The 26,166-nt window shown below is 32.4% G+C and overlaps 1 protein-coding gene across 22 annotated transcripts in view; it reads left to right on the top strand.

Annotated features, from left to right (window-relative positions):
- The window catches only part of EHBP1 (EH domain binding protein 1), a 409,225-nt gene that overhangs the window by 181,592 nt on the left and 201,467 nt on the right, over window positions 1-26,166 (top strand). For 16 of the 22 annotated variants that reach the window (XM_056813940.1, XM_007476766.3, XM_056813938.1 and 13 more), the window contains 3 exons: window positions 8,250-8,354; window positions 9,139-9,261; window positions 19,068-19,320. In XM_056813940.1, the coding sequence (XP_056669918.1) occupies window positions 8,250-8,354; window positions 9,139-9,261; window positions 19,068-19,320 (481 nt within the window). The remainder of the gene's footprint in view (window positions 1-8,249; window positions 8,355-9,138; window positions 9,262-19,067; window positions 19,321-26,166) is intronic. The other 6 variants (XM_056813942.1, XM_056813943.1, XM_003339679.4 and 3 more) reach the window with 1 other exon arrangement.

The raw sequence follows: 26,166 nt of genomic DNA, 5'->3' as shown, positions 1-26,166 counted from the left end.
AGCCAAGATGCAAGAAAACAAGCTGGGGATCTGGCTGTCAATCAAGAAGAAGGTTCCAAATGGAATGTTCCCAGGAGTTGGCAGTTGAGGCTGGCTGAGGACCCTTGTGGGGATGGCTTGGTTTTGGGGCTCTCTGACCAAGGGAGAAACCTCTGCTCTCTCTGAGATTTGACTAACCAAGAGTTGGAGGAAAGCCAGGCTGAAGGAGAGACTTTTCTTGGTGGCTAACTGAAGGAGAGAAGCCCTGAACTAATTTGTTAGTTCTGTCCCAAGCTGAAGGACCCTGGGGGGTGGGGGTGGGTTCCTAAAAATAGGCTGAGAGACCTTGATGGCTTTGTGAAAAAGAAAAGATTTTAACTGTTGTCCTCCATATCTGACTGTCCCTCTATCACAGTTGTGACTTCCCAAGCCCTCATAATCTTCATTTTAGTTTAGGGGCACCCTCTTACCTCAGTTTCCCATTCTGTTTCCCAGTAAACCCCATGACTTGAAAAGGAATAAGAAAAGAATATCTTTATAGTTCACTATAGTTCACAGAGGGAGGGAAGAAGCCAAAGGCTTCAAGAAGAACTGGGAGGTGAGGGAGACAGGGAGGAGAAGGTGAAGGAGGGAGGGAGAGAGGGTAGGAGGAGATTAGGAGAAATATTGATCCATCAGCCATCAGTAGGGATCAGTAGGCAAACCCCAGAGCATTTCCCTGTATCAGTTCCCCTGTGGCAGCATTCCCCTGTAACAGCATCTCTGTAACAAGTGTCCCGTACCAGCAGCTTCTCTCTAGTCACAAGCCAGATCATCCAGTCACTGTAGCAACAATAGTGTCACACAGATTTACCTTTCTATTGTAATAATTAAAATGGTTGAGGATATAAACTATAGTGATTAAAATAGTGGAAGACTTAATTTGTGGCCGCTAAAAGAGTGGATGAGTAAATTGTGACCACAGAAAATATGTTTTCACTACAGTGTCTTGTTTCAAATCAAATATAAGGTGGTTGCCAGGGAAATATTCCCAATTATGAATATACCCAAGTCAACTGGGCTTTATAGAGAATTTAATTAATAATACAACGAGGAATTAAAGAAAGAGAGAAAAAGGAAATAATGAGAAAGGGATAAGCTGGCCCTGGCCAGTCCTGGCCAACCCAGGCCTAAGCCCTAAGAGAAAAGATCAGTCAGTCCTTAATCACTCACCACAAGATCTGTCCAAGCAAGGATTCTAGTGACACCAGGCCAGCTCCATCTCAACTGACTTCACCAGTTCAATCCTGAATCTGAATCTGAATGTGAATCCAAATGTCCCCAAGAGAGTCCTGAGAGAGACAGAGTCTCCTCAGAGGGAGTTCCAGCCAGAGACTGTCCCAAGAGCCTGTTTCCAGAGCTCTCTCCCAACAGCTTCCTTAGAGACTGCTCCTCTTTAAGAGCCTGTCATCTCCTTATATAGGGAATTTTCTCCTATGTCACCTACCCTAAGTTCTTCCATCTACCAATCACAGTAGACATTTTCCAAAGGACAGACCATTCTTAGTCCACACCTAAGAAGGTGTAAATTTTTGAGTAATTCACACCAGGAAAGCTCTGAGTAAGTTTCTCAGCTCTTTGTTCCTTGTAAATTCACAAGTTGCTTGACCTTTATAGGTACTTATCTTAAGAACTTTTTGCCTTATTATAAGTATGGTTTTAAGTACTTTTCATTTTTCAGAAAAGAGTTTACAACTTTATCTTCCCCTTGGGCAGACTTAAGTAGGTGAAGTAGAGTTCTCACATTTCTGATCTAAGTAGAGTTCTCTGCCCAAATGGGGAATGGTCTTAATCCAATCTTATGAAGTAGGGTCTGGGAATTTTTAAGGTTCACAATCCTAACCTTATGAAGTAGGTAGGGTTTGAGAATTTTTAAGGTTCACACTATTTCACAAGGCAGAAGCGTGGTAAGGGTTTTGCAGTGGGGGCTAAGTGACTTGCCCTAGGTTACACAGCTAGGAAATTTCTTTGGTCAGATTTGAACTTAGGACCTCCCATCTCCAGGCCTGGCTCTCAATCCACTGAGCCACCCAGCTGCCCCCTTGTGTTTTGTTTTAAACTATTATGGTTGTGGACATGTTTTCCCAATGAAGGCTTAAGTTCATTGAGGACAGGAAAAGTATCTTTTGTTTTTTGAGTGTTTCCTCTGATACTTGGTACATGTAGTTGATAGTACAAGTTGGTTCTTTATAATCTAACATATGGACTCAAAGTATTTCAGAACTAGAATTGCCTCAGAAATCACAGAGGCACTTAAAAAGAAATCAGTCATTCATCCAGTATATTACCTTTCTTGTATTGTTGCCAGAAATAATAATACTATGAGTATCTAGAAAGAATAGATGCAAAAACACTAAATAGTTAAAAAAACTACAGAAATATAATTTATTTTCATGAAATTGTGTTACCTAAGTACTTTTGTATATCTATATTTTCCTTTAGAAGAGGATTGTGAGAGATATAAGGATCCATTTGGTATACTTCATATGTATATATATATATATATATATATATATATATATATATTTGTTTTGATATTAAAAAATAAATTTAAAGTCATAAATATAGATCTGAGAAGGAAACTTAGTAATCAGTTGGGTTAGTTTGCTCATTTTCTAGATAAAGAAACTGAGACCCAGAGAAATTTAGTAACTTACCCAAGATCAGAAATGTTAGGGCCAGGACTAGAATTCAGATCTGAAGACACTTTTAAGTTCATTTGCAAAATGGGTATATAGATATAAGGGAGCAGCCAAGATGGAAATCAAAACTGGAGCCTGTATTCTACTGATAAATTTTAGATCTACCTTCAGCACCTACTAGCTATGACCACTGGCATTGAACGTAAACTGCATATGAGCTTCTGTAAAATAATAGCAGGAGGACCTATTTGATATGCTTATTTTGAGACTTAAATGAAATGATACATATAAAAAGTTTTAAAAACTTAAAGCACTATGTAAATATCACTTTAGAAAGTTTTATAATGTCTGCAGCAGATAATCATTCGGTGTCTTCTTAATCATTTCCTGTGATGAGAATCTGAATATTTTACAAAATAATCTATTTTCATTTTTGAGAAGTCAAAATGGGAAATTCTTCCTTTATTCAGTAAGATTCCATATCACTTCCTTTGTTCTTTATGCTGCTATGTAAACTGATTCTTCTATCATATGACCGTCCATGACTCCATAGGTACCTTAGGTACCACACATCTGTACTATATTCCTCTTCTACCATTAAGCCCAAGCCTTGACTTATTGAGCACTTCTACTAATTTCTAGTTGTTAACAGCACCTATATCTGAACTGATTATCTAATACACAGGTAAGCTGGCAAAACATGAGGATGTAGGCTTTTATACCCTTCCTCTTGAAAACAGCACATCCCTTAAAGGTATTTTAATGGATTTTACTGTAAAGGATTATAAGAGGTCATTTGGGGTTATTATAATAATGAAATAATTTATCTGTGGGGCAGCAACAGTGGATTGAGAGCCAGGCCTAGAGACAAGAGGTCCTAGGTTCAAATTTGGCCTGAGATACTTCCTAGCTGTGTGATCCTGGGTAAGTCACTTAACCCTCAGTGTCTAGCCCTTATCATTCTTTTGCCTTAGAACCAATATATACTATTAATTCTAAGGTGGAAGGTAAGAGTTTAAAAAAGAATAATTTACATGTCCAAAAATAGGCATATCAATGTAATAGAATACTGCTTTCTTGGTAAAACTAATAGATATAATATAAAGAAATTTTGCAAATGATATGATGTGAGTGATGTAAAGGAAGTGATATTAAAGTAAGAAAGCAAGACCATAAGAACAATAGGCCAATTAACAAATTATTATATTTCAGCACATTGATTAAATCATAATATCATAAAAATGATTATTCCCATTAATGGTACAGGTTGACATCCATGTATGACTTGTCATCTCATGTGTTGTGCTAATCATGTTTATTAAGTGTCCCAACCACCAGGCTGGGGATACAACAACAAAAAAAATGTAATGGTCCCAATTTTTAAGGAGCTTACTTAGTATCACAAGAAACAGCATGTAAACACGGAAATTTACACAAAACTATACAAAGTAATTGGATGGAAAGGGGTAGCACCAGAAGCTGGAGGAGATCAAGAATGGCCTTATGTGAAGCTGAACTTTGACTGAAACTAGAGATTCAAAGAGGTAGAGAGGTAAGGAAAGTTAATTCCAAACACGAGGAATAGCCTGTGCAAAGGTATAGAGGTGAGAGATAAAATTCCATGTTAAATGAGCAAGTATTGATTCACACCTACTTGGTAGTTAGGCATTAAAGACGTAATGCCATTAATGTGTCAATGATATCCAGTAGTAGTTTAGCTGGACAAAAGAGGGAATGAAAGGGAGAAGTGTGTAATAAGCCTTGAAAAGTAGTTTGGAACTAGGTTATGAAGGACTTTAATACCAAAAAGACTTTACTATTTCATATTAGAGGTAATGGGGAGCTATTATAGTTTATTGAGCAAGGAAATTACATTAGACCTAATTTGATATTTTCGGAATATTGGCTTGGCTCTTTGTGAAGGATGTTTGATAAGAGCTTTGAAGCAGAGACCAGTTAGGAAGCTTTTGCTATATAGTCTGTGAGAGGAGATGTGGACCTGAACTAGATTGGTGAGAAAGATCAAATATAAGAGATGTTGTTGAGATGAAATTAACAAGACTTGGCAGCTGATGGGATAAATAGGGCAAAGAAGAGTGAGTGAGAAGTCAGAGATGATTCTAAGATGGTAATCCAGGCTAACTAGAAACATAGTAAGGCCATTAACAGAAAGATGGAAGTCTGAAACATGTTAGGTTTTGGGGGAAAGATACTGAGTTTTGTTTTGTACCTGTTCAGTTTGAGTTCCAAGAAGCATTTGATTCTTTTTCCCCCCACAAATTCTTCATAAAATATTTATCTGAATTGTTTGAAGTTCCTTCCTAGAACATTTTAAGTTTTCCTTAATGCTAAAAAACACTTAAGGAATTTTGCCTTTCACTTGTTAAAAGACTCACCCATCTTCTTTTTAAGCCATACAATTTCTTATGACTTTCCTTAAATACTTCTCCTCACTCCAGTTCTTCAAATACTTTTTATCTATTTTTAATTTACATGGTATATTTATAATTTGTTTTTACCTTACAACAATTATTTTGTAATATATCTCTTTTCCTACTAATGGAATTGACCCCTTTAAAAAAGAATTTTTTTAAAGGTCAACAAAATCATCTACCATCAATTAAATCTGACTTTATATTAAGGGTTCTATCTCAAAGTCCCTCACTTTTGCAAAGAGGGAGGAAGAAAGGTGAATTTCATATTTCTTGTTCAATGCTAAGCTTAGTCATTGTTGCACAGTATTCAGTTTCAATTTTTTTTGTTAATTTTATTCTTTCCATCTACATCATTGGATTCATTGTGAACATTGTTTTTCAGTATTCCGTTTTTTATTTTACATCAGTTTATAAAGGGCTTCCTTTAATTAAAATACAATCTGGGATGAACTACTTTCATAGGAAATCAAGGAGAAATATTGTTAACTTTTACCTTAATAAAATTGTTTTAGTAATACATAATTCTTGAAGTACAAAAATATAATTATATTTCTGACCCATCTCAAATCTTGTTTTTTGCCTCTGACACATTTTTTTTTTACTTAGCTAGGAATTTCAAAGTAATCCCTAATCTTAAGTAGGTATATTTGGCTTGATTTTTCCCTTAAGTTAATACCTTAACCTAACTTGGGCAGGCTTATTCCATCTGGTTCTAACTAGTTGTTTTATCTAATCCCAAATCCTATGCAAGGTTGTTTTTTGTTTTTTCACATGGCTTTCAGAATTGGTTTTCTTTTCCACTTTCAAAGCTCACCCTTTTCCCATACCAGTCCTCCATTCCTCCAAACTTTTTGCCATTTTCTGACTTCTAAGCTGAGTACATGATTCTGTCCTGTTTTTCTTCTATTATGTTGTTGCTATAAGGACTAACATTGGAAGGATGATTTCATCATGCCTTATCCACTTACTAGGTTTGTCTGTCACCCCCTTTTTCCCTTCAAGAGCTTATTTTGATACTGTCCTTAGTGTAGATTCTTAATTGGCTGAATTCCACTGGAGCTTAGAATTCCTAAACTCAAGAGATTCACTAGCCTCAGGATCCCCAGAAGAAGGAATTTTAAGAGTAAACCACTATGGTCAGCAGAAATAGTACTTGGCACTTTTATATTAGATACTACGATATAAGTATGTTATCTAGACTTTAACTCAAAAATGTTATTTTCTAACAGTGGTTTGTGAAATTGTTTCCCACGCAATGTCTTTTTAAAATTATAATAAAAATTTTGATAAAGCTACATTTCATTGTTATTAAATCATATAAACAAACATTAAGCCAGTTCTCACTTTATTACAAAGACAAATATTTTAAGCATTTCATTTTGATTTGTTTTTGTTTAAATTCTTCCCCTAATGTTCTCTAACAATAGATTTTGTGGGTAAAGGTTAATTGTGAGTTCTCAAAGGCTATGCTAGTAAAGCAAAAACTCTAGCAGGTTCTATAAAGTGGGGAAAGACTCCAAGCATTGTCTTGTAAGGGTCTTAGTAGCTTGAGGACTAGCGTATATGTTAAGCGAAGTTTATTTCTAAGAATTAGCCACCAGGTAACTATTTTGTGTGTGTGTGTGTGGGTGGGAAGCAATTTATTGAAATATCTACCAAGGCCTGGAAAGGTCACAGTATTCATTATATGAAAATTCGCCATGCATCTCAAGTTACATATCCTTGAAATGTTGAAGTTAAATTATGACTTGAATACTAGCAATTAGGTGCCCTACTAGAGTAGTAGTGCCAGATCTGGAGTCAGGAAGATCTGAGTTTAAATGTGGCATCAGATGATCCTGAGTGAGTCACTTAGCCTCTGTTTGCCTATAAAATAGAGATAATAATAGCACCTGCCTCACAGGACAGTTGTGAGGATCAAATGAAAATAAAAAAGCACTTGGCATAGTGCCTGCTCACTGAGTAAGTGCTATATAAATGTTAGATATCATTATCATTATTATTATTGAAATACTTGTTAACAGTTTTGTTTCTATCTTAATGGTTATATTGCTGCATCATTTTCTCAGTGCATAAGTTACTCTGAGTTTGTACTTTAAACAATTCTAGAACCTGGTGTCCTCTAAGAAATAATGTTCCTTTAAAATAAACTTAATTTGTAACCAGGTAGTCTAGTCTTTTAATTTGTAGGATAGCCTTGTAAGTTAAAAACTTAGACTTATACTTTGTGGAAAAATTGTATTTGACCCTTAAAATTTATTCTATATGCATTTAGGTTCTGTCTATCCACCCCCTCCTTTAAAAAAAAAAAGGTGCTGTGTTAATAATCTTAAATGAGAGTTGATGTCTTAGCAATATATTGAGTTTCCTTAATAAAACTTTTCTTGAAAAAAAGAAGGGAAACAGGAATATAAACTATGGTTGCTTTTCTGTTTTTTTTGTTTTTTTTTTTTCAGTTCAGTCTTGATTTTTAAAAAATCTTGGAGGTGGCAGCTGGGTAGCTCAGTGGATTGAGAGTCAGGCCTAGAGACAGGAGGTCCTAGGTTCAAATCTGACCTCAGACACTTCCCAGCTGTGTGACCCTGGGCAAGTCACTTAACCCCCAATTGCCTAGCCCTTACCACTCTTCTGCCTTGGAGTCAATACATAGTATTGACTCCAAGGCAGAAGGTAAGGTTTTTTAAAAAATTAAAAAAAAAAAAACTTGTGACTGTAATCTGTGCTAATTTACATAACTGATTTAGAAATGCTTTTAGAAAATTTAGTCTTAATTCAGAATAACATTTTATACTATGAAGTTTTAGATAAAATTTAACAAATTTTATTCACAAGCACAAATTCACTCAGAGAGCCAATTTTAACTTCTTAGATAATTTTCTCTGTTTGATGTTCTACTCATTTGCACAAGTCTTTATGTTCCTGTAGTGGTTTAACCATACTGTGCTTCTTCTTTTTCAAATTCTTGAATAGCGTAAAATTCTAATACATAAGTATATGATAAATTACAGAAATAACACACTTCAAATAGATTCTCTTGATTAACAAGATGTCTGTTCTCTTTATTCTCTGTCTTTTTTTAATAACAGCATGCTTCTATTGCCTTTCACTTAAATGACCTTACCTTATATTTGTCTTGACTGGCTTCTGTTTACAGAAATTGTAAACCAGTTGAATGCTCTGAGCAGCTTAGATGAAGATCAAGATGACTGCATAAAGCAAGCAAATATGCCTTCAGCTAAATCAGCCAGTTCTTCTGAAGGTCTATGAGCTTACCCCCCTTTCTTTCTATTTCTGGTTGCCTGTATTTATTGTGATCTGCTACTTCTTGATTTCTCCCTATATTCAGCTGTTGGTTTTGTCTTTGTGCTTTTCCCTTGAATGTTCTGTTTAGTAATTTGTAGTGCACCAACAGATAACAGCATAACAATCCATCACCTCGGTGATAGCTTCGTAACAGGATCCTAGTAGATAATGATTTTAAAATGCTAAATAAAATTATGTATGTTTCATCATTTATTTAATCTTAAATTTTTCTGTTTCTGAATTATGTTTATATATTATTGGAATATTTTGTTAAAAGCAGTTTCTTATCAGAATGCCAATGCCAACATGTTGTGTAATTAAGAGATATGTTAATTTGTTTTAACTTTTTTAACTATTTCAATATTTATTTATTGTGCCAGCTTGGTTTGGAATTATAACTAGAAGGAATCTTAGAGAACATTTAGTACAACCCTTTTATTTGCCATTAAGAAAATAAATCTAGAGAAATTAACTGGCTTGCTCTATGTCCCACACAGATACTAGAATTGAGTCACAATTAGAACAATCCAGGAAGTTTTATTCTATTCATTTAATTTATTTAACATGAAAATGTTGGTGTACTACAAAATACATGAATTATTTCTGCCATGGTAAAACACTATACCTACTTTATTGTTTACAGGGACTGTTGTCAATTTTTAGAATTTAAAGTGTTTATTGTAATCATAGTATATTCAAAAATTATGCCTTAATGAAGAAATTATCAAATTTATTTTCAGAACTTATCAACAAGCTGAATTTTTTGGATGAAGTAGAACAAGATTTTACTACTTTGAGTTCAAATCCATTTGGTGATCCTGATGTAGCTGAATTAAACCCATTTGGAGATCCTGATTCAGAAGGTACTAAGTTGGGTTGTTTTTTTCTTTTAATATTAAATATTGCTTTTTAATATTAAGTCACAGATAAATTTCCCAGAATCTAATCATTGTGTATTATAATGAAGAAAGTAATTACAATAGTACAATAATGTATAATTTTTCCTTAAAAATTTATTATAGGTCACTAAATTTTAGTTGTTTTTTACTTTCTTTTGCTAACTAGATAGTAAAACCCTAATATTAATTCTAATAATAATACAAGCTAAATAGAGAAATTAATAGTCACTTGGTACCTTTTAGCTTTTTTTTGAATTCTCAGGGATTTTAAAAGGAGATTGTAGTTGATGATAGAGATCTACCATGAGAAAAACTTTGTTGCAGATTTTAAAATATTATTTCTTCCATTTCTTTCTTTTCCTCACCATCCTCATCTCCAAAAATCAATAATGCCTCCAAATAATGAAAGATTTTGTGATTAAATACAATAGTTAGAGGAAAGACTTTAGAAATTAGTGTGAAGTCTAAATTACAGGACATTTTATAGTATACTTTCAGTACTTGTTTAAATATTGACCAGTTAACAATGATCCTGAAAGGAACTGTTGCAAACAGTAGAGTAGAAATGCTTTGTTTCTCATGTTAATTTGTAAATAACTTCTACAGTTGCTGAAAATATTTTAAAATGGCTTGTGATTGAGTAATTTCAACTTTCCCTGTACCATTCTTGCTTATATAGTTAATTAATAAAAATAATAATAAACCTTTATCAAATATTGACACTGGATAGGTAGACTTCCATTTAGCTCTTCTCTGGATTGGCACAAATTTCAAAAATATGGATATAAATTAATTTTTTATCTTATATTTATAGGACATGTATTTTGTATATAACCCAGACTATAGAATGAGAATATATTTGAGGGACAGGTACCTCAATTTCAGTTCCCTGCCTCAAAGTTTCACTAGCATGTGAAAGTCTGCAGCTCAATTAACCTCTCTCAACCTCAGTGTCTCTATTTATAAAATGGAAAGAATAATTGCAACTATTTTGTTTTGAGGACTGAAAGAAATAATATGTTTCTGAAACCTTAAGCATTATATAATAAGTATTATTATTTTGAGTGACAATAATGGTAGTAATAATATAAAAAAAAAAAACTTGAGCTGAGACCTTACTTACCAATTCCTAATCTTATTAAAAGAGTTAAGCCTTTTTCTTTCACAAAGATGGCCCTAAAATTCCTTTAGAGGTTGTATAGTTGGATTATCTCATTTTACATTTTAGGAAACTGAAGTCCTGTGACATTAAATGACTTGCTCAGTGTCATCCAGCTAATGATGAAAGAAAGGAGACTGGTTCTCTTTAATTCTAATCAGTATATTTTTTGTTGACAGCTAGGTGGCACAATGGATAGAGCACTGGGTCTGGAGTTCAAAGCTAGAGTCAGACACTTACTAGCTGTGTCTAGACAAGTCACTTAATCCTCTTTGCTTCAGTTCTTCATCTTTAAAATGACCTGGAGAAGAAAATTGGAAAACACTACAGTATATTAGCTAAAAAAAAAACCCAAATGAGGTCATAAAGAGTCGGACACAGTTGAACAACAATAACAACAAATATTTTTTGTTAGAATAAGGGTTCTTTACTTGTAGTCCATGGATAGAGTTTAGGGGGAAGCTGAATAGAAAAAAAAAATTACATTTTTACAGTTACTTTTAGTTTCCTCTCTAATATTTTGTATTTCCTTTTTTATATATTTGAAAACATTCTGAGAAGGGGTCCATATATTTTACCAGACGTACAAAGGATTCCACCACACAAAAAACATTCAGAACCCCCCTGCAAAAGACTAGGCTTTTAGTTTACTTATTAGATTATTGGATCATCATATTTAAATCTAAAAAGGAACTGTAAAACAAACTGGAGAAGAAAATGATAAACCACTACAGTAATTAAATCGTCTACTTAAATTCTTTTTAATTTACAAATGAAGAGAATGAAGTTCATATAGTTTAATAACTTCTTTAAAATTACACAGGTAATCATAGTGAACAAAGGATAAGAATAACTTGCCTAAATGTTTTGAAATAGTACTTGAATTCCCTATTCCAAAGTATAACTTAACTCTAAATGATTTTCTAAAATAAAACAAACATGAACCATAGTAGAAAGGAAATAATCATAATCATAATCTAATATTTATCCTCCTTGTATCAGCTTAGAAGACTAGTAATCATAATTCCAGATTGTTAATCAGACTTGTAGACCTAGGAAAGAATATTATCAATAGTACCATCTTTGTAAATTATATTGTTTTTTGAGACATAGCTGTTTCCTATTCTTATAAGCTATCCAATATCTCATTTTAAAAATTGTCTGAAACTTTCAGTTAATTAAGACATATACCTAAATACCATTGTATCAGAGAAGAAAAAGCTCATTGTAGTTCAATTTGTTTTTATAGTTCTGAATTTATTTTTTAAAAAATCTGCCCTTTTTCTCCACTTTATTTAAAGGCTTCTTATCTACTCATTGACATTTTGTGCTTCAATGACTCCTTTAATAACTTATTAGACATGTTTCTAAATTTTTATATAAAATAATATTACTTACGCCCTTTTTTTTTTGTTACTGTTATATCATTTTCCAATCTTGCTTTATGGTTTCAAATACTTTCTTGCTTTTGATTTTCCCTAGTGTGGTGATTATGTTTGGATGATGGCAAGGCCTAACTCCATTCAGCAAAGCTGTGGAGAAAGCAGACCCCAGTAAAATCGAAGCCATAGCTCAGCTAAAGTCAGACAAGTAGCTCATTCCTCACCTGAGGCTTCAAACCCTCCCTCTCCTTCTTCTTTGCTAAAACTGAATGTTCCTACAAAAACCACTGATGTAATGTATTCTCTGGGAATCTGGGTTAGATGGTTACATATTGGCATATTGATTTATTAGCCTGTAGAATACTCTGTCTAGATTCAATGAGGTAAACCAGATCCATTGTGCTACAGTGTAAATCATTGCATATTTGAAAAGCTTACCTAATGCCTCAGACTCTCTATAAAACAGAATCCATAATCAATAAACCTAGCCTTGAAAGTCATATGCTTTCTTGGCCCTCCCAATCCCTGCTTTGTTCTCTCTTTTTTTCTCTCATTTCCTTTACCCCTTCTTGTAGACCCTCAGATAACTTGGCAAGGAGGACTTGTCATTTGGATCAATTTTTGCTATTTTCTTTATAAATGTAGAAATAAAATCTTATTTTCATTGACTAGCTTTGTCAATTTCTTACTTGTTTTCCACGGCATATACCACAAAGACTATTTTTGGTAATCTGAATCAGATGTTTGACTTTTGCATTTTACTGCAATATGGTTATTGCCATTGTATATTACTGTGCTTAAAAAAGAAGAACATTATGAGTGGTATGCCTACAAGAATAAGGGCTTATATCTTTCCCTTATATTTAAAAAGGAAAAAACTGTATTTTTTCTTAAGCTTATATTAAAGTTATAATAGTTGGTAATGCTGAATAACTTTATATTGATAAATTCTTTTTCAAAGCTCATAATCAAAATCAAATCTGAATCCAGAAAATATTTTAATAGCTAATATGAAGACAAATCAATTCTGTGACCTATGATGTACTATTATCATCATGAATTAAAACTGTTATATTTTAAGATATATAAGATCCTCACCCACAATATATCTTAATCAAATTTTGGAATATATATGTACACATACTTGATTGGATGAAACATTCAGAAATGCTAGTTATGTACCAAATATTTTTCAGAAGGAACATTTCTGATATTTTTTTCTTTCAATTATAATAAAATTATCCTTCAGACTACACCCTTTCTCTTCACCTTATGTCAACCAGGAATTTTGTTAAGTGAGAGGCAAAATAAAATAGTGACTAAGGAACTTGCCTTTCCATCAGGAAGACCAGAGGTTCAGTTCCTGTCCCTGAAACTTTCCTCCTTAATGGTCATATGAACTTCTCATTTTCCCAAACAACTCTCTAGGGCTATAAGGATAGCAGAAACATGTTCTGCCTAGGACTTCAATACACAAAGCTATAGTAGAAGTTAATTAGACAACTAAAGAATTGAAGGATCTGGGGCAGGACACTGGTATGTGTATATGAAGATGAATCAGGCTATCATTAAAGTGTGCTGAATTCCATTTAGGGTCAGTTCTATACCCCAAGAAACAGTAAGAATTGACAGAGGCCAGTGAAAAGCGAACTTTCTAGCTTGAAAGAAGGCAGTTGGTTTTGAGGTACAATCTTATAGGGATCTACCACCAAAGGAGAAAGAGTCAGCAAGTGAGTAATAAGCAGTTGAGGAGGGGGAAAGGACTAAAATGACCGAAGACCTTAGAACAAAGAAAGCTCAGTTAAAAAAACCTTTAGCAAAGTAGAGAAGTTAACAAGGAAGATAACCTCCAGGACACTGAAATAAATTCAAACATCCCTGAATAGGTATTAAGACAAAGGGAAATGAATCAATACTTGATAAAGCAGAGCACCCTATGAATTCCCAAGAGAGCATGAAACCACAGGAGAATATTGATGAATGATTAAAAAGAGAAATAAAAATCATGAAAGCATTATATCGTTAAGAGAGTGCTATTCCTCCATGGGAAGAGCCTTCAGGAAAAGAGGAATCAGAGTGCCTGGAAGTGCCTGGAATTGACATTCAGAAGAGTGGGAGGGCATGAAACCAGAGAGGAAATTTCTTGGCAGTTGGGAAAGAAAATGAACTGTAAGGTCAAGAATACAGGAAAATTTTTACCACAGAGCAAACTTCTATCTTCTTTATCCCCTTAGGAATTCATACTGATATGAGTGAAGCACAACAGAAAAAATAAAAAGGGAAATAGGGTCAAGTTCTACCAGGCAATAACATAGAAAGTGTAGAAAAGGAAAGTCAAAATAGAAATGTTAGAAGCTTTAATTCCATGGAAAACTTCAAGGTAAAGGAAATAAAGACATTTACAAAAACCCTGGATCAAAAGATAAATGTCTAGAATAGAGAAGAGAAGTAAGAGAATGAAGGAATGAAATTTGTTTTGGCAAAAAATCCCCCCCCCCCAAAAAAAAAAAGAAGAGACAAAAGAAATTGAAGAGGAGGAGAGGAAAGCAGATTTGACTGCTTAACTGAGAAAGGGAAGAATTGGATAAAGAAATAAAAGAAAAAAGTTAAAGGAAATCATAAGTAAAACTCCAAAACTAGGGGGAAAGTGCACAGACATATGTCAGGAGTCAGGATGAAAGTGAGGGGAAGAGAGCCTATGGGAATGAAGATTCTATACAGTAGATTAAGCAAAACTAACCAAAAAGGGAAAGCTCTGTTTTCAGAGAGAAAGAAAACCATCAACAATCACAACTTATCATTTAGTAGGAAAACAATATTATAGACAAGTGGAGAAAAGTATAAATTTAATTTGTATCTTTAAATATGAATAATAGATCAAACAATTCAGCGAAACAGGAGTAAATGAATTGGATAAGAAATCAGTATCCACTTGGTGTGGTGACTCAAGTCTAATTCCAACTTCCTGAAACACAGATGCTAAGGAATTTTTTTGATCTTGGGAATTCCAAGATACACTGGGCTAAGGCCATTTGACATCCTCATTAAGTTATGGTGAGACCCTCAGAGCTGGAGGCTGTCAAATGGTGAAAAGGACCATCCCAGCTTAGAAAGGGAGCAATCAAAGCTTCCATGCCTATAATCAGTGAGATTAGATTCATGAATAATCCCTATAGTTCTAGCTTGGATGAGCCCTACTCTTTTTAATAGAGATAAAGACAATACATTTGAAAAACTTGGACAAAACTCATTAGGCACCAAGCAAATCTAAAAAAAAAGTATACATTTCAATCATGCTATTATAGAGCAAAAACAAATCTGTAAAACTAAAAAAGATAAATAAGGAAACTATCATGTCAAGAGGACCTACAGATAAGAGACCAAAAGAAATGTTAAACGTGTATACTCCAAATACTAACATGTAAATTCAGAAAGGCAAAATTAGCTAACTATAAGAAAACAAACACTCTAATACAATAATGTCAGACTTCAACATCTCTTAATTTTGGACAATTTTGGACAAATATAATGGGAATATAAACAAAAGAGAAAATACAGAATTGAACAAATTGTAGGAGAATCTAGAGGTAATAGACTTATGGCATCTTCCAAATGGGAAAATGAAAAATAAACATTTTTTCAGCACCACATAGAATGTTTACAGAAAATGATTAGGTATTAGTGCACAGAGATGTAACAAATGATTATAAAAAGGCAGAAATAGTAAACCATCTTTAAATAGATTATATAATAGTACAAATAGTCAGTTCAAGGAACACAAATGATAAAAACCTAAATGGAGATAATGAAATCTTAAAAAATGAGAGGGACAAAAAACAAATAATAGAAAAAATATATGAAAGAGAATTATGATGAATAAAGATGTTATAGTTTCTAGGACATAGCTAAAGCAATCCTTAGGAGAAAAATTTTATCCCTGAAAATTTATTAACCACTTATTATATGCAAGATAATATAGTACATTTTTTAAAAACCTTTCCTTTTTCTGTTTTGAAATCAATGTTGTGTATTGGTTTAAAGCAGAAGAGTGGTAAGTGCTAGACAATAAGGATTAAGTGACTTGACCAGGGCCACACAGTTAGGAAGTGCTGAGGTCAGATTTGAAACTAGGACCTTTTTGTCTTCAAGCCTGACTTCCATGTAAATTATTTTTTATCTCATTTGTTTTTCCCAACAACCCTGTGAAATAGGTACTATTATTACTATATAAAATACTACTATAAAAATTGAGGAAACTGAATTGGGTGGAAGAAAAGTGAATTGTCAGAGTTACACAGCTAGTAAATGTCTAAGGCTGGATTTGAACTTAGCTCTTCTTCATTCCATGCCCAGTGCTCTATCCCCTGAGCCCCCTAGCAGCCTCTATTGAATTGAATTTACATTATAAAAATAGAATGCCAAAGAAAAATAGATAAGTATATTTATATCTATTTGTTTGCCAATGATGTGATTTTGAACTTGGAAAATCAAATGGAATTAGCAAAGATACTAAACCATCAAAAGTCAGTTGCATTAATATGTAATGAAAATAAATTCCAAGATTATTTTTCAATAATAGGGAAATCAATCACATTCCAAATTACTACATAATTCTTAAAGTATATGGAGATCATATATCAATGTACTCAAAGAACTTCTATAGATTCAATATTATAACAACATTAATTTGAAAAAATAAAAATCTAGAATATTAAGAGGAATTATGCAAAGAAGTACAGAAAAAGGGAAAATAGAACTTCTAGACCTTAAACTATAAGATGAAGTAGTAATCATCAAAACCATATTATGTGTTAAAAAAATAGAAAAGTAAATGAATGGAACAGACTAGACAAAGAAGGATTAGAAACAATGGAACTTAATGTTTAATAAGTCAGAAAACATAAATTACCTAAGAAAGAATTCCCTTCATGATAAAAAAAAAACTACTGGGAAAAACTTGAAAGCAATTTGGTGAAGCCATATTCCACAATATATTCCTTGTAGATCTGTGACTTTTTAAAAATTAGAAGAGATCATATACCTCTGTTATTAAAAGGAGATTTATTCTTAATCAAACAGGATAGAAACAATTTAGATCATTTTGATTTCCATAAAACTTAAAAGTTTCCATAGAAATACCATTCATTTAGATGAAGGTCAAGTGGTGGAGGCAGAAGGTTTCGTACAAACTGGTGGGTTTGTATCCCAAAGAGATAATAGGGAAAATATGCGTACAAAAATATTTATAGCCACACTCTTTGTGGTGGCAAAAAATTGGAAAATGAATGGCTAGACAAATTGTGGTATCTGTTGTTGATGGAATACTATTGTGCTGAAAGGAATAATGAGATAGAGGAATTTCATATGAACTGGAACAACCTCTAGGAAGTAAGTGATGCAGGGTGAAAGGAGCCAGAACCAGGAGAACATTGTACACAGAGACTGATACACTGTGGCACAATCGAATGTAATGGACTTCTCTACTAGCAGCAATTCAATGATCCAAGATAATTCTGAGGGACTTATGAGAAAGAACACAATCCACATCTAGAGAAAGAACTGTGGAAATAGAACTAACACAGAAGAAAAACAACTGCTTGATCACATGGACCGATGGGGATATGGTTTGGGATATAGACTCTAAATGATCACCTTAGTGCAAATATTAATAATATGGAAATAGGTCTTGATCAATGATACATGTAAAACCCAGTGGAATTGCTCATTGGCTATGGGAGGGAAAGAACATGAATCATGTCAACATGGAAAAATGTCCTAAATTAATTAAATAAAATTTTACAAATTAAAAAAAAGTATAGTGAGGCAGGGGAACTACTCCAAATCAGATTTCTCTTTGAAAAGTTTGGTAAATCAGATGCATTGGTGATGTTTTATATATAAAGATGAAAAGTCATACCCTAATAGAGAAGAGGTGAAAGAACTAAACAGACAGTTCCCATAAGTAAAAATACAAAACAATTAACAACCACATGAAATGATGTTACAAGAACTAATAACAAGAATCAAATGAATACTAATGTTTTATCTCACACCTAACAAAAGGGCAGAGATAATAAAAAATCATAATAATTATGGTGGGGAGGGGTATTGGGGAGAGAGGGGTAGTGCATTGTTGGTGGAACTATGAATTATGTACAACCATTTTGAAAATTATTTGTTTTTATGCAAATAATTATATCTTTTGACCCAAATATTAAATTATTGGGCTTATACCTCAAGGAAATCATTGATAAAGAAGACCTCATGTGCATAAAAATTTATAGTAGCTCTTTGTGGTAGTGAGCAACTAGATAGCAACATGGATAGGATTCTAGGCCTGAAGTAAAAAAACTCATCTTCCTGAGTTCAAATCTAGCCTCAGACATACACTAGCTTTGTAACCCTAAGCAAGTCACTTGGCTCTGTTTGCTTCAGTTTCCTCATCTGTAAAATAAGATGGAGAAGGAAATGTCAGGATCTTGCTAAGAAAACATCAAATGGAGTCACAAAGAGTTGAATGTAACAAACAACTGAACAGCCAACTTATTAGTAGCAAAAAATTGTTTATGCCTGTTTATTTGGGAAAGGCTAAACATTATGTTATAAGAATGTAATGGAATATATTACATTGTAAGTAATGTCAAATATAATGAATTCAGAGAAGAATGAGCAAATGGTTGCATATAGAGGCTAATAGTACCAAGACAATAATTTGCACAATTAAAACGATGTAATTGGAAAGAAAAAAACATAAATTAATCAAAAGCGAATATTGAAAAGCTATAAAAATAAACATTGCCCCAAAATATATACATATGAGAAGATACTCCCATCTCACTCTTTTATAGAAGTGTGAGACCCACACTTCTAGAACATTGTATATATTTTAAGACTTTTTTGGAAATGATTGCTTTTGATGGTTTTTTCTCTTTTTTATTTTTCTTTTAAAAATCAGTATTTGGCATGGACCTTTGGTGATCTCTAATGTTCATTATATCACTAAGATCTATCACATGTCTTATATTTTTTTAAAAACCTAGGTATGAAATCAGTAAAATTAGTCAATCCTTGTAAAACTATATTTCCATTTTATTCTTTATTATCCTGCCATAATTCTTAATATGAGAATTGCCATTATTCTATCTATAGATATATACAACAATAAACTTTGAATATTGGTATGAAATATAAATTTAATTGTTTTCTCTCCTGTAATTGTTTTTTTATAGAACCAGCTACTGAAAAAACTTCATCTAAAAAACTAGAAGAGTCTTTTTATAATGATAGCTACAATCCTTTTAAAGAAGTACAGGCTCCACAGTACTTGAATCCGTTTGATGAGCCAGACCCTGAACCAGAAACTTTTGTAACTATAAGAGATTCTCCTCCCCAACCAACAAAAAGAAAAAATTTAAGACCTGTGGATATGAGCAAATATCTTTATGCTGATATTTCCAAAACTGAAGAAGAAGAGTTGGATGAGTAAGTATAATTCACTTTAAAACCACATCTTCCTATTCCAATCATTCCCTTGAAGGAGTCACACATATCAAGTTTAAATGATTTTTCCTTTCCTGTTCCTTCCACCTTTGTTGAATTCTTAAGCTTGACCCTGAAATGAGCAGAACAGGTTGGGAATAATACAGGAAACAAACTCATCAGCTGGGTAGAAAGAACATAGAAATGACTGCTTGGCTTTGCTCCTCTGTATTCCTTAGCTTCTAGCAATTCTCAATGTTCTTTGTGATTTTTTTTTTTTTGCCATTGCCCCAGATCGCTCAGGACTGGAGCTGAAGATTGAATGTATTTTTCCATCTTCTCTTAGGACCCTTAGATATCAAGTGCCCCTGTAGACAGATACTTTCTGGACTCTGACTTATTACTCTACTAAGTACTAATCAATGGGTTAGTCTTACCTCAACTTAAAACTTTACTTTGAAATTTACATAGGATGGGTGATGTTCTTATATTTGCAATAATTTGCTTTGACTTCTTAGCCAGAACATATTGTGAGGATATGATTAAATCAATATTTACGTGAATAAAAATCTAGTTGGTCTATTACTGTGAAATATATGCTGCTGTATCTTTCTTTATTTGTTTACCAAAACGATGGGTAGCAAAGATGAAGTGGATTAAAAAAATAAAATCAGTTTATGTTCCAAACCACTATTGACCTTGCCTTCTATATCTTTCAAATTTTTCAAGGAGGTCAAATGTTTGCTGATGGAGGTAGTTGCTAGGCTTGTCTTAGTTGGTGTGCTTATTATAACTTTTGGTAAGATAAAACTTTTTAGAAATTTTTATAATTGGTATTGATATCAACTTTGGAATTATTTCAATTGAATTCTATATCTTTTTGTCATTTTTATTCTTTCTTTTAGCTTTTCTATTAATTTTGATCTTTGCTCTAACATATTAATTATCTGACTGGGATATTCAGGTAGAAATGACACTGATATGAGCAACAAATTATTTTCTATTAAAATATTATCACTTTCATCTTGAAGGGGAGGTCATTCATTTGGTACTTGTTATATCCACAATCACCTAATTCCTTTCTTGACAAAAGTATTTATGATATATAGGCTTGATGCTTCTTTGTCATCTGTTTTTATTTTCTCTAATCTCTTGCACCTGAACCCCATTTTCCAACTATATTTTATCACTCTCCTGGATCTACCTTTCCATTGAAGCCACTGAGTATTAAAGTATGTGTTTATTTAATTTGAAATAGTGTCTCATTCAAGTTATTCATAAAATTTCTCCACCTCTTCCCCTTCTATAATTGATTTTGAAGCATCAGATGCAGTTATTTTCTTAATGATTTGTGTGTGTGTGTGTGTGTGTGTGTGTGTGTGTGTGTGTGTGTGTGTGAATACTCAGCATTAGTACTACAGTATGATGGCTTATGAAGTGGCAGTTCTTCCTTCCTTTAGGATTCATGTTATAAAACCAATATTTCCAGCAGCTTTAGTTGCCTGTCCAAAGAGAATCTGTGAGTCGACTTTTTGGCTTCTGATTTCATTATAATGAGAGGTTAAAATTGAAAGTGATTCAGTTCCTATAGTAATATAGCCTCTCATTCGTCAGGAATATGGACTTAAAATTTTTCTGGAGGAGCAATTTGAGGAGAGTGCCATCTTTCTCTATTGTTGAAAAAGATTTTTTGTAGCAGAATATTTGTTCTTTAAGAGTTTGACTTAATTCACTTGTAAATCCATCCAGGTTTAGAATTATTTTTCCTTGGTAGTTTATTTATGACTTTTTTTTAATCTTTCTGAGATCTGGTTATTTCCTCTTGTTAATTTTGTTATTTTATCTTTTTGTGTTCAATATTCCATTTTATTTTGGTTACTTGTACTACCCACTCTGTGGTTTTGTTGTGTGGACAACATTTTTATAAATAAAGTGTTACAATAATAGTAGTTATTTGTAATGTATATGTATGTGCATTTAAGTAAATTAAGAGATTGCTTCTTCAAGACAAAAGGAAAACCATGACTTTTGTTACTTGTTAGTGAAAATATACACACATATGAAATACTGCTCATAACATGTAATCATGTAGCATCTTTGAGTTTACAAAGCACTTTTCTTCAAACAACCTTTTAAGGTTCTTTCTAGTTACACCTTTCAATTCCATATAGACTCTGTTTTATGAATTTGCAATATATTCTTCCCTGATATTAATTGATGTACTATCTTAAGCAATTTTAGAAATACCTCTCCTCATATGTATATAGCTTCAAAAAAAGGTGGAATTCCTAGTATTTATATAACTTAGCCATTAATCTTACTATCTTTACTCATATAAAGCATATCAAGACTGATTTTCAGGTGGGAAAAGGAATAGTCAAAAGGATACACCCATTAATTCTTATTCTAGTTTTTATTGAAGTACTTTAAAAAATAAAAACATTAGCCATAACTTTGATTATGGAATACTGCAGGGTGTGTATACATTGTATACAGCTTAGAATGATTACATCTACTGAGTTTGTTTTTCCATTTAAATACTCTAGGTATGTAGTTATTACTCAGCTCCTATACCTCCCACTAGAAATTTTATTTTGATTCTATTTTAATTATTTCTTTGAAAATATATAATATTTGCTTTTTGCATATTTTAATTTTTCTTATAGTGCAGATTTATGAAGAAATTACAGGAGTGTCAAGACAGATCTGCAAAGGGGACCTAAGGGTCATTAGGAATGAAGTCCTAGAATTGTCTATTGAAATGAGGTGACCTAATCCTCTGCCTTTTGAGGTTTCCTACTATAGTCCTTTCTTCTACACTATATTTACTGTTTCAAAATAATTTTTAAAAAAGGCTTTTCTCTTCCCCTAGGGTTATTTCCCCCTTTACCATCTTATATTTAATATTTTATACATATTTTGTATTTTTTCTATTCAATTGTATTTTGTCTATAACTATACAAATATGTTTTTAAGCAGTGTTTCCAGGACAAGATGTGAGCTTGTTGAGAACTAACAGAGTTTATTTTTTTAAGAATCTCTATTGGCTAATATAGTGCATAGCACTTATTTATAAATGCTCAGTGTTGCTTTATTACTTTTCAATGTCCTCTTGAAGACCTTGACTTTTCAGGTCATCAATCTCATAAATTCTCGTAAGTTTTACTGTTGGAAGCAAACCCAATAACATCAGTCTCTTAGTTTGACATTAGAACAGAGTGAGACACTCACTAGTCAATGTATAATTTTAAAAATTAGGCTTACTTTACCCTAACAGAAAATATACACAACAAGAATATAGTCTCCCATAGTTTCTGTGGATGTGACCTCATCCAGTTGCCAGGGAATATGTTGAAGAGAGCTGTAAGTAGCCAGAAAGAGTTTAAGTACAAAGGAACCATGGTCAAGATCACATGCAACTTGGTAGAAACTTCTATTAAAGGGAGAAAATCTTTAAATGAAATATAAAAAAGATCAGATTTGAGAATCATGACATATGAGTTCATATGTCAAAAAAGAAAATTTCAAAAGAAATAGGGAAAAACTTACATGTACAAAATATTTATAGCAACTCTTCTTATGGGTAGAAAAAGAAAACTACAAAGACTCCCATAAATTGGAGAATGAGCTAAAGAGATTTTTATATATGAGTATGGCAAAATATTCTTGTGCTATGAGAAATAAGAGAATAGATGATTTTGAAAGAGAAATGGAAAGATTAGTATGAGTCAATGAGCAGTGAATTTAGTACAACCAAATACACAATTCATACCAAAATAGTACTTTAAAAATAAACAATTTTGAAGAAATGAGTAGAATCAGAACATTTTATAAAATAACAACACGATAAAGGCCAAACACTTTGAAAGTTGTAATATGATCAGTGTTGTATCTACCTATTTCAGAGGACTGATGATAAACTACATTATCCATTAGAAAAAGATGTTGTATGTAGAGTGTCAAATTTGTTTAATTAGCCAATGAGAGAATTTTTCTGTATGACTAAAATATTTGTTACAAGGGATTTGGTTTTTTCTAAAGGGAGGAAAGATAAGAGGAGAAAAAAATGAATTGCTGTTAAATTTTTCTTAAAAAAAAGTTTTTTAAAACTTTAGAAAATTAATGCTTCCAACCAAGAATAACTTAGCTACAAAATGAAGCATACTCCCATGTGGTGGAAAATGTAAGTGAAGTAGAAAACTTTTTTGGCATTCTTTATGAAAAAAGATACAACAGAATATACTGAAATGCAGATACAAAGGGGAACTGAAAAGCTGAGGCTGGGGGAAAGAGCTACCTATGAGAGGATTCAAAGTTGATGCAGTAATCATGGATTGAGCTGGGCTTGGAGAAAAAATGACTGCTGGAGACGCTTTCTTAAATGGAGGATTGGAGATGAATTCATCATTTGATATAGGAAATTATTGTTATCAATGGTTAACCTTTTTGATATGTTAGAGGTTGACTCTAGTATCCTTTGCTTTTTGGAATATCATGTCAATGTTATTTAATTTTCTTACAAAGAATATATCATTCTAGAAATAAATTACTTTTTTTTGACATTGAAATTCTGATGATTATATTCCTTTGTGATTAAAGATTAGGGTTACTCATTGTCACTTTTCTATGGATTTTAGTGCAAATTTAGTCAGAAAAAGTTTAGTGCAATATGATATTTAAGTATTTTAATTCATTGTATTTTTCTGGGAGGCTTTTTCCTTTCACATTATTTTTATTCTCAAAGTCAATGACTTTTGTCACAGATAGAATTATTATATTCTTCTAATGCTGTTATCCTTGTATTTGGCTTTAGCACTCTTGGATATTAATCTTATAAGATTACCTCTGTTTTTTAAATATCCTTTAAAGATAATAATAGTTCTTTACATTTTTATATATGTGCCATTTAAAAATTTAGTTTGGTTGATGACTGCCTGGTACAGCTGCTTTGGGGTGGGGGGGAATGCAACTGTCTTTTTCTTCCTAATTTAAATCATTATTATTGTTTCATTAGAATTTTATTTTTGAAAAAATTTAGGCACTAGAATTAACCTAATTCATGATATTATTGACCAAAATTAGTATATGTAAAAATTAAATCTATCTATGATTCTTTATTATTTAGAGTTTGAAAGTGTGGTTGAGAGAAATTTTAATTTACTGACTTTGGAAATGGATTAATTTAATTTAGTGCTTCCTTACTGCCTTCTCTTTGATGGAAGCATGTAAATATTTAAATAGCTATCAGAACTAGGTGGCAAAAATCAAGGGACTTATCTAATCCATTAGCTGGATAATTCTTGTACTGTTACATTATAAAGGTCAAATCTTGAATAATATACTACTACAGTGAAAAATATTTTAATAAAAACATTTTAAAGTCAATTGCCTTTATATCTTATTTCATATATTTGATATAAAATAGTCTAGTACAAGTTTTTATTTTGCAAAAAAATTTTCTTTTTATATATATACTTTTTATACATAGCATATATAAAATATACATATATATGTATTTTTCATCAGTCAAATAATATCAAATGAACTGGATACCTGGCCATTTAAGAAGGATATTGCAGTAAATCAATTTGTAATTCGGATATAATGTTGGAATATAAATACTTGCTTCTTATTTGATTTATTACTAATTGAGTGTTTTATGGAGACTTTCTTAAAACTGGACACACTTGTAGAGTAAAATAACATGAATTTGCTGTTAAAGTTTTAATTTGACTTCTGAAAAACTTGCATACAGTTCTATAATAATCTGTAGGGAGTTCATTAGCTTCTGTAAATGAACAAAAAAAGAGAGGCAATTTCCTTTCCAGATTGTTTTTCTTATTCTTTATTTTTACTTGTTTTAGAATTCCTTTAGTTTTTGAAGATAACTTAAAAGATTGTCAGTAAAATTTAGTAAGATTGACAGGTACATTTGAGATTTTTTTCAGACTAGATGATTCCCCCCCCCCCCCTTTTCATAGAGTATATCCAACTAATTATTTTGACATTGCTTTGATTTACACTCATTTCTTTTGTATTTGGTAAACATCAACATAAATAAGAGTATCTAAAGTCTTGGTCACCTAACTGAAATAGTTTCACATGTTTTTCTGGCTGCCTTTTAATCACCTAAGTCTAGTTTCTCTCTCTCTCTCTCTCTCTCTCTCTCTCTCTCTCTCTCTCTCTCTCTCTCTCTCTCTCTCTCTCTCTCCCCCCCCCCATAATAATCCTTTAAATAGGTTTTGTACTCTAGACTTCTTGATTTGATTGGCTACAAACCTTCTATTAAAAGTTGATTATTGTTTCTAAGTAAAATTGCAGTATGCCAATAATCATGAGTAACTTTATTATAAATTGTTTTTTTTAAATCACTTCAGCTCCAATTAGTAGAATTAATTCTTTCTAGTATGATTCTACTTTTTTAGAAAGATTTTTTTGAAATGAAATTCTTAAGAACATTTCCAAGTAAAATTATAAAATAAGAATTGTAAATTATACAATGAAGATAATAATAGCACCAACTTTACAGAGTTGTGAGTATCAAATGACATATTTGTAAATAGAGTTTAGCAGAAAAGACACTATATAAATGCTTCTTCTCCTTCCCTCTCTTCCTGTATCAAGAGGGATAGAAAAGAGTTTGTGGCATGTCCTGGTTAAGGTAATGAAGGGGAAGATCTAGATCAGTGTGAACTGAATAATTGTGGATATGGGAGCAGGCTCTGCATGGGTCAGTGTACACTTTGTTACTTGAAGAAATTGGTATTTTTCTGAGAAAGAGGCACAGAGCCAGGAGGCTAGATCTAGAATGGATATCTCAGAAATGTTTATTCCATGAGGAATGCAGAG

This window comes from Monodelphis domestica, chromosome 1 (assembly GCF_027887165.1).
Source record: "Monodelphis domestica isolate mMonDom1 chromosome 1, mMonDom1.pri, whole genome shotgun sequence".
NCBI classification, from domain to species: Eukaryota; Metazoa; Chordata; class Mammalia; order Didelphimorphia; family Didelphidae; genus Monodelphis; species Monodelphis domestica.
Note: the sequence above shows the minus strand (reverse complement) of the source record. Positions and strands in the feature narration are given on the sequence as shown.